This window comes from Perca flavescens, chromosome 6 (assembly GCF_004354835.1).
Source record: "Perca flavescens isolate YP-PL-M2 chromosome 6, PFLA_1.0, whole genome shotgun sequence".
In the NCBI taxonomy this organism is placed as follows: domain Eukaryota; kingdom Metazoa; phylum Chordata; class Actinopteri; order Perciformes; family Percidae; genus Perca; species Perca flavescens.
The window spans coordinates 4,194,733-4,204,847 of NC_041336.1; the positions used below are offsets into that span (position 1 = coordinate 4,194,733).

The window sequence follows — 10,115 nt, forward strand, 5'->3', positions numbered from 1 at the left end:
CCCAAACGATACCCAACCCTAGTCTGCCGGTCTGATTTTAACAATGTAAGCGCGTGGCGTTTTAGGGCGTGTCCAAATCCACAGGGTCCGTGTGCCGGGCGCCTGGTCCTAAAGGGTTGTCCTTAGTGTCTTCATTAATCAGGGGTGTGTTTTGGGTGTTAACATGCAATCAACCTGATATCTGGGAAATATCTGGAAATGAGATGGAGACTGAACAAATGCTGAGTACAATGAGTTCAGACTAATGCAGCTTTATTCACACAACAAACAAACTTCCATGACAATGAGACAACCATGAGCATACAAACGTGTCTGCTCAAGGGTGACCAACGTGTACATAGAAATAGATCCCTTTGAAACTCTTTTTGTGCTCACACAGCTTAAGATATCTATGTCAGCACACAAGTTTACTCTTAAACTACACCTTTTATGGCCGATGCTCCTAATAGATTCCCACATTCCTGGCTCCAATTCCTCTGTGTGAAAGTTGTACCCAAACCCATAATAGATTCTACACATTCCTGAGGGTGAATGTTGTCCCCAGACTAACCTTCTTGTGTAGTACACTACATACAAGATGTAAATATCCAACCTATCACAACCAATCAGAGATCATCTCCCATTCCCTTTAAAAGCCAGGCGCGTTTGGACCTTGGAGCATTGCTGTTATGATGGAGGATTTGCCCCGTAATATTTTTATATGTAATCTTCTGCATGTGTGTGTGCTGCTGTGCGTCCCTGTGTGTGTGTTGTAGTGGAAGTTTTTCTCGTTGGCAGCAGGAGTGCGGATCAAAAACACAAGATGAGACCAATAAAGACTTATTTGAGAATTAAACCAAAGTTTGGTCTTTGAGTATTTATTTACATTTGCAAATGCAGAGAAAAACCGTTTCACAAGTACCACGGCACGTCTGAAAGGGTCTTCCTAACTCAGCTAAATGTCATCACATCGTTATAGTAGAAGCTCCATTAATACAACCCCTCTCCAAGATATCTTTAGCACCAACAGTTGAAAAAAAAACCACCATAAACAGTCATAATGCTTTTACAACCTTCCCTTCTGCTCCTGTTCCTAACTTTAGACACAACAGCGGTTTATCTCAGAAGCCAGAGAACAGAATGGATCCACAGTTCACAGTGTTAGGGCCTTTTTCAACCTTATCTGCTAAAAGTAAAAGCGTATCAGGGACTGAGGTGCTTTAACAAAAAATAGCTTCAACTAGACTCAAGGTTTACGATTTCAGCTGTTTCACTTGGAGTGAAAGAGTCTTCACAAAATGTAAGAGTATAAAGAAAATATTGTAGACTATTAAACAATAATGTTAAAATAAAATGTTGCAGTGTAACAAGCATAGTGCACGAGCCTAGGATCATTTTACTAATTTGCTGTTAAAATAACAATGAAATGCTGCGTTATTGACTTTAGACCAGGTTTTTGTTGGTCAATGGAGCGATCACTTCCTGCACCTGAACACACCTCCCTGTAAGACCAGCACGCCCCAGAATGCACCTGAACACACCTCCCTGTAAGACCAGCACGCCCCAGAATGCACCTGAACACACCTCCCTGTAAGACCAGCACGCCCCAGAATGCACCTGAACACACCTCCCTGTAAGACCAGCACGCCCCAGAATGCACCTGAACACACCTCCCTGTAAGACCAGCACGCCCCAGAATGCACCTGAACACACCTCCCTGTAAGACCAGCATGCCCCAGAATGCACCTGAACACACCTCCCTGTAAGACCAGCACGCCCCAGAATGCACCTGAACACACCTCCCTGTAACCAGCACGCCCCAGAAGGCACCTGAACACACCTCCCTGTAAGACCAGCACGCCCCAGAATGCACCTGAACACACCTCCCTGTAACCAGCACGCCCCAGAAGGCACCTGAACACACCTCCCTGTAACCAGCACGCCCCAGAAGGCACCTGAACACACCTCCCTGTAAGACCAGCACGCCCCAGAATGCACCTGAACACACCTCCCCTGAGCAACAGATGGGCGCAGGTCCATTTGCTATTCAAACGATGTGGCCACTGGACGGGAAACTGACACCTGGGTCGATCTTAAACTAGCAAAGACACTTGCAGTGGGCTTTGCTTTGCTTTTTATGTTGTTTATACTGTATGTACAAAGGACATATTTTGCCAAGCAGCACTAACGTCAGCTGGTAGCTTAAAGTAAGGATATTGGATACTTTGGACCGTAATGTTCGAGACTCCTTAAAGTCTACCTTCTCTGGGAGCATTCTCAGACATGTTAGCTGTGCTTGTATTTGATTGCAGCTCTTGTATGTGTGTGCGAACGGCAGCGAGCTGCAGGATGAAGTTGCAGACGGAGAAGAGGAAGAGAGGGAGCGGCTGAGACGGTTAAACCAGCAGCTGAAGAGTCGCGCTGCTCAGGTGAGCACGCAGAACACATCGCTTTGTTTTAGTCTGTGTGAGTGAATTCATACCGCAGTGCCGTTTGTTGTGTTCTCCACAGCTGGATGTAGAAATAGAAACCATCACCAGGCAGCTCCGTGACGCGTCTGATCCAGCTGCTCCGGAGCCGAAGCCTCACAGGACGAGAGGAAGTAACAACGGTAAAACCAAAACACCAAGTCATACTGTTCAGTCTTAAACCAGCGAGGGTTTGCGAGTAGCTGAAAGTTTCAACTCGTCTCATCCAGAATCTTTGGTCTGAACAAGAGCTGTAATCAGGCCCGACAGAATTTGGCCCGAGCCAGACAAGTACATTTTCCATGACAGCTTTTTAAAAGCCCGAACCCGTTTTACAGCCCGACATTATTCAAATGTGCGCACGCACAAACACATCAGCTCTTTTGCCTTTTGTATGAGTAATTATATTAGTATACATAATACACAGTATACACAATAGTAAGTATACATTTATACGACTAACGTAGGCTATCGGCCACTTGAAAGTAGGAACAAATAAATAAAGTAAGTCTTCCAGAGGCTCCAGCCTCTTTCACCTCCTCAGCATCCATTTTCGCGCTAATCGAAACGCATCACCTTACCGCTCATTTACCGCACAACCCGGAGTGCAAGCCCAAGCCCGACCCAAGCCCGAGCCCGGCCCAAGCCCGAGCCCGACCCAAGCCTGTGTAAAATGATTGAAATTAAGACCGAACCCATCTGGTCCCGTCGGGTTTGGGCAAAGATCTTCAGCTCTAGTCTGAACTTTGTCAGGTGAAACGGCAGCGCTGGATACAGGAAGAACAACAGATTTTGCAGCGAGGAACTGCAGATTTCTCAGTCAACAGAGCATTCAGGAGAGGAATTTAAATTCAGTCAACGATATTTACCATACAAACTGAAAAGCTGGCAAATTTTCCCTTCTAATGTGCAAATATATACACTGAGCAGAGACACAGAGAATAACCTTTCCCTTCTCTTTATGATGGAAACGTATACTGTGTTCCCGTGAACTGGTACCAGATGGTTGTACTGCCAGTTACAGTTTTTGAGGTCCACACACACATAAACAACAATGGCGCCCCCTGTTGATGCTTTACAGACGCCGGTGATTAACGCTGAGAAATAGAAATGAATAGACATAAATAGGCAACGTAAAGTAATTCCGCACATTGTTATCAAAACAATACACATACGATTGTGTACTACTACAGGTTATGTTTATTAAATGAAGCCCAACATATGTCGGCAACTAGAAATCGCTAGTATCAGCTAGCAGCTAGCTAGCGTCAGCGTTAGGTAGCTGTTAGTTAACGTCAGCGTTAGGTAGCCTAACCCTGGAACGCTACAAAGTCGTGAGTCGTGACTTGAAGTTGTAACTTACGGGCTAAAAATTGTGTCTGGAACGCAGCATTATTCTGAAAAAGACAATATTCCTCTAAGCTGTTTACACGGCTAATGAAAGACAATATTCCACTAAAATATCATGCGGCTGTGCAAAACAGGATTTTTCCAGCGTGTTCCAGCGATGGAGGACATGTTGGACAGCGTCTGTCTTTCATTCCAACCAACCCCCCTCCACTCCCCTCCCCCCGCACCCCCCCACCCAGCAGGTGGAGTCAGGTCTGTGAGATGGACTCATGCAGCTCAGGTCTGTTCTGACAGAAACTCAGGGACCAACCCTTCAAGTCCAGACAGCATCAACTCTCCTGAACGGTGAGAAACAGATTTACTCCCATTAGCCAGCGGCTTCCTTCTCTGCATTTCTTTCCTTCTCTTCCTCCTTCCTTGCATACTTCATTTCTTCCATCTTCTTTCCTTCCTTCCTATTTCAATACATTTATTTATTCTTCCTTTACTTTCCTTCCATTCATCCTCCCTTTTAGTTCATCCTTGTTTCCTTCCCTCCTCTTCTTCTATCCTTACCTACCTCCTTCCCTATGTACTTCCTTTCTTCTGTTCTTCCCTCCTTACATACTTACTTAAAAACATACGCAAGTGTAGAGCTGCAAGTTGTCCTGTATGTCCCTTATCGGCTAACGTATTTCAAGATGGAGCATGCAAACACAAGTTCATGCAAACACAAATGTAAAATTCCAAGCCAATAGGAATACTTGGAATTGATGGTGGAGGTAAATATTCATGAAAAAGGACAAGTTGGTGAACGGGCAACACCGATTTCGATAATGAACAACTAAACTAAACGTTACACACTGGGGCTTTAACTCTTGTCGCTATAGCTGCATTCCAGCTAGCCTCAACCCTTTACTTAAGTACTTTAAGGCAGTCCCAGTGTTGAATATACTGTATAAACTAGGTACTGTTTGTATATATTTCATTTGTAGTGTTTGCATTTTGATTTCCTTGGTGTGTTGTCTCTCAGCGTGCGGCGCCGTGTGTCCATGCAGCTGCCGATCCTCCATCATGCCTACCTGCCGGCCGTCGGCGGCGTGAGCGCCAGCAGCTCCAGTCTGTTTGGCGGCCGGGACGCCTTCGCTCACAGCGATGACAACTTCCTGTTAACCTGACCGACGTTGCTGCTGAACCGAGCAGCGGTGACCTTCACCTGGGACTGTTCTGAGCCAGAGGACTCTGGTCCTGTAATTCATTTCATAAATGTTATTAGATATGAAAAGAAGACAGACTTTAAAGGGTAACTTCATGGTTTTTTTTCTACCTGGACCCTTCATTTCCCTTTGTGTTGGTGTCTTAGTGCCTGATGGGAACCAGAATCTTTGAAACTGGTCCAGTATTGAGCAAGAACGCTGTAACTGCCAGCTGTGAACCGAGCTGTAATGTAACCCTACAGGACAGATGTTCAACAGCAGTTAGCGTCCACTAAAAGTTCTGTTGTTGCCGCTGACAGACTCAGATTATTATTCTAAGTGTCTGACAACATTATGGAAAGGATCCCTACAGAGATAGACCTTCATGTTAAAGAGTAAGATCCTATGTCAACATTTTTAGAAAAGGTAGCAGAGCAACTTATCACTTTCCTTGAGAACCTAACCATAACCATAACTGATGCTGAACATTGGTCCTGTAGGGTTACATTACAGCCCGGTTCATCTTAATACTGGACCAAGTTAAAATTTGTTGTTCCCATCAGTCACTTAGACACAAAAGCATCGGAAGGTAGCTTGAAAAATTCTGAAGTTGCTCTTTAAATCATTTTGTTTGCCTGATCTGTGGACTCACAAGAGCAACAAATACTGAACAGTGAACGGCGATAAAACTGTTAATTTTTAGGATTACGAAATCCTGTGTACACATGAGCTTTGAGCTGCTTCAGGCTGCAGTTCAACTCTGTCAACAAACAAAGATATAAAGAGTTTGACTTCAACCAGTTCCACTTCTTTGAATTGGGAATCATTAAACAAACCCCTACAGTTTCTGTGGAGAAAACCTAAAATATTCTAGGATGAAGACATACAGTATGCTCTTTATTGTCATTTCACCAGGTCCAAAGAAATGTTGTATGGCTTCTGTCACTACCCAATGTGAGTCGAGTGCAGATGTGAGATGCGCATGCTCAGATTTAAAACGGTTTACGGCATAACGCCAAGGGATCCAGATCCGGCTGCATTGTGAAATCCATAAAATAATAAACTTTTTTCTCATTACGAACAATAACAGAAGATGGAAATCATTTCAAAAACGTTTCAGCTATCTATGATTGTTTTGATTGCTAACGTTAGCTCAAATGCCATTCAAGTGACAGCCTTTGTTGTGTTTGATTGCTAACTTGTAGCCAGCAGTGAACCAACTTCGTTATGTAGGTCCACTTTTATTGTGTTGACATTACAGAAGTCTCTCGTTAGCAGGTTCTTGTCGGCTACTTCAGCCTCTAATCTAGAACTGACATAAGGGATCATGCAGTGAAAATGTCAGGCCTTACTGTTACTGCCATGTTATAATGATTACACGCTCACAAGATAACATGGAGCTATCGTCTGTCCTTGTGAAAGCCACAGGATGTTTATGAGAGCAGAAAAGGCAGAGTAGACTTTGTTATGACTATGGAATTTTATCAAATTCAACGTTGTATTACAAAAGCAGCTGTAGAGAGCTTTTTCGTTAGGTTATTATCTGTACTATTCTGTAGTGTGGAGACTGCCTCCTTGTCGGGTTCTCAAGTAAAATTAACTTTGATATATCTTCAGTGGTCCCTGTCTATTATTTGATAATTAAATTATTCTAACTTACTAACTCACTTACGCTAAATAATAAATAATTTGCTGTTAGCCACAGAATAATGAGATAGGTGCATTATACCTATCTCATTATTCTGTGGCTAACAGCAAAACACATCTGCGTGACATCGCAAAGTGACACATGCGCAACTCACATCTGCACTCGACTCACATCGGGTAGTGACAGCTTCTCTTGATGATAAAACAGACAAATTAAAGCAACAGTCGAGCACTTTTCTCTTCGGTCCCCTTACAGGTTAGAAGCGGAATACAATGATGAAATACAATCAGTACCAGTGGCAGTATAGTAGCAGCAAAGCCGCAGCATAAAGAAACATTTTTACATTGTTGTCGATAAGTATTGTATTTTTTTTTTGCACATTATCTTTGCACGCCGTTGTTTTGCTAACCTGCTGTAACGGTACAACTTCCCGCTGGGATTAATAAAGTACTGTATCCATCTATCTTGTCACGGGACAGTTGTTTCCTATTGGACGCCAGGCTGAGGTGGGCGTGGCATTCCTGCGCCATAGAGTTTACAAATCTAAAGTGAAGCAAACCGAAGCTGTTCCCTATCACGGAATAGTGCACTACAGCACTGGTTGTCAAGCTTTTTTCAATAATGTTCCCCCTTTGAACAGTGTTTTTAAGCCAGCACAAATAATTTTTGGTAGAAAAAAAAAGTCTCTATAAAGAGGAAGAATACAGCGATGTCAGCGATAGATTTACTAAACAACAGCCTTGGACCTGGAAAACATTTAGATGCTGATGGAAAAACTTGGAAAAAGAAGGAAGAAAGGCAAGAATAGGTGGAAAATAGTCATCAAAACTTCGGGAAAAAACACAGTAGAAAGAAGGAAGGCAACACAAGGGCGACAAAAGCATAGACGTCACCCATTGGTTGGTGGAGATCTGCTATGAGTCGTCGAGTTTGCCGTTATGGGCGCAGCCATCCTGGTAGCGAATGTGAGGATTTTAGACGAGAGGGAGGAGTGAGGGAGAAGCCACGTTACGTTACACGCTTCCATGAATTCCAGCAGGAGACTCCTTAAACCTGCATTATATCTGACTACCAGCAGGGGGAGACTCCTTAAACCTGCATTATATCTGACTACCAGCAGGGGGAGACTCCTTAAACCTGCATTATATCTGACTACCAGCAGGGGATACTCCTTAAACCTGCATTATATCTGACTACCAGCAGGGGAGACTCCTTAAACCTGCATTATATCTGACTACCAGCAGGGGAGACTCCTTAAACCTGCATTATATTATATAAACCTGCATTATATCTGACTACCAGCAGGGGAGACTCCTTAAACCTGCATTATATCTGACTACCAGCAGGGGAGACTCCTTAAACCTGCATTATATCTGACTACCAGCAGGGGAGACTCCTTAAACCTGCATTATATCTGACTACCAGCAGGGGAGACTCCTTAAACCTGCATTATATCTGACTACCAGCAGGGGGAGACTCCTTAAACCTGCATTATATCTGACTACCAGCAGGGGGAGACTCCTTAAACCTGCATTATATCTGACTACCAGCAGGGGGCGACTCCTTAAACCTGCATTATATCTGACTACCAGCAGGGGGTGACACATGCGGTTGCAAAAGGAGGTTGGTTTCTGTAGAAGTCTATGAGAAAGTGAGCCACTTCTCACTTGATTTATTACCTCAGTAAACATTTCCATAATGAGTTTATGGTCTCAATCGCTAATTTTAAGTCTTCTGCAACACAGAATGATGTGATTGACAGTGAAAGTGTGTAACGTAACGTGGCTCCTCCCTCACTCCTCACTCTCGTCTAAAATCCTCACATTTGCAACCAGAATGGCTGCACCCGTAACAGCAAACTCAAAGACTCATAGCAGATCTCCAGAAACCAATGGGTGACGTCACATATGCTCTGTCCATTAATATTTACAGTCTATGCTTTTGTCGCCCTAGTTTTGCCTACCTTCTTTCTACTGTGTTTTTTCCCGAAGTTTTTATGACTATTTTCAACCTTTCTTCCTTCTTTTTCCAAGTTTTTCCATCAGCATTTAAATGTTTTCCAGGTCCAAGGAATACTATAAACAGTCTATGGTTTCTGTTCTATTCTAATCATAAAAAACATTCTGTGAACATTTTGAGCGTAGTGTCATCATGGGAAATGACCTCTCTGAGTGGTTTCCTGTGCAGTCCGGAGTGAGACAGGGGTGCATCATCTCCCCTATCCTCCTCCTGGTCGTCCTAGACTGGACCACAACCAACACCACAGCAGACAGACCCAGAGGCATCCAGTGGACTCTGTTCTCCCAGCTGGAAGATCTCGACTTCGCTGATGATCTTGCTCTCCTATCAACCAACCAGTACAACATGCAGGCTAAAACTGATAGGCTGAACAACTTTGCCAGACAAGTTGGGCTCAGTATCAACACCTCCAAAACACAAGTCATGTGTGTCAACTCCATCCCCACAGCACCCATCCTTGTTAATGAGGAACCACTTGAGTTTGTGGAAGATCTGGGCAGTCTTATCAGTAATGACAGCGGGGCATCTAAAGACATTAAAGCGAGGCTGGGAAAGGCTCAGGGTACCTTCTCCCGTCTGGAGATTAAAACAATACAGCCTTAAAACGAAGATGCTCCTATATAACTGCAATGTAAAGTCTGTTCTGCTGTACAATGAACTGTACATGAAAACAGGAAGCCGGATCATCACCAAGGAGATTACGCACAGACGCCTGAGATGGCGAGCACATGTGTTGAGGATGGAGCAACACCGCATCACAAAAGTCACCTTAAGATGGACACCGCCTGGCAAAAGAAAACCTGGGAGGCCCAAAACCACCTGGCGCAGACCTGTGACATAAGAGCTGGAACAGATAAACCTGTCATGGGGAGATGCCCAACATGCTGCCAGGGACCCAATGCAATGGAGAGTGCTCATTGAAGCCTTATGTCCCATAGGGGACGAAGAGGAGAAGTATGGTTTCTATCGACCTTTTTCACAGCAGACATGTTGACTTGTCATAGTAGGAAAAGCACAGCTGACATTGATAACCTTAACGATGGCTCAATTTCTTCAAGTGTCCCAGTAAGCTTTTTCAGTGAGTCAGCATGAACAATACCAGGACCTCTCCTAAGTGGAATGCAGCCATCAGTAATGGTTTTGAATACACCTGTCTATAAGAAAATGACAATGACTCGACAGTGGTATAAAAATGAAAAAATCACTTTAGGGGTGCCAAATCACAAATAAATACGTTATGCAATGTACTCAGAAGAGTCCTCTGATAATCAACCTTTGAGCTTCCTTCTGCCGATGTGGTGAAATCAGGTGTGTTTACTGTCTGGCTGTTTTGAAATAACAACCATCCTGCCAGGTGGCAAACAGATTTTTACTGGAACAGACCAACTGTGTCCAGACAGGGAGGAGCGTCAGGACTCTTTAAACTCATCTGAATGTCTCACTGTGACTGAAACAAAGACGATAATCCAACATGTT

The 10,115-nt window shown here is 43.9% G+C and overlaps 1 protein-coding gene across 3 annotated transcripts in view; it reads left to right on the plus strand.

Moving 5' to 3' along the window:
- Positions 1 to 5,225, plus strand: part of LOC114557586 (gamma-aminobutyric acid type B receptor subunit 2) — a 30,658-nt gene extending 25,433 nt beyond the window's left edge. For 2 of the 3 annotated variants that reach the window (XM_028581132.1, XM_028581134.1), the window contains exons 16-19: positions 2,292 to 2,408; positions 2,491 to 2,590; positions 4,037 to 4,142; positions 4,810 to 5,225. In XM_028581132.1, coding sequence (XP_028436933.1) covers positions 2,292 to 2,408; positions 2,491 to 2,590; positions 4,037 to 4,142; positions 4,810 to 4,954 — 468 coding nt within the window. In that variant the 3' untranslated portion in view covers positions 4,955 to 5,225. The remainder of the gene's footprint in view (positions 1 to 2,291; positions 2,409 to 2,490; positions 2,591 to 4,036; positions 4,143 to 4,809) is intronic. The other variant, XM_028581133.1, reaches the window with a different exon arrangement.
- Positions 5,226 to 10,115: the final 4,890 nt, after the last annotated feature.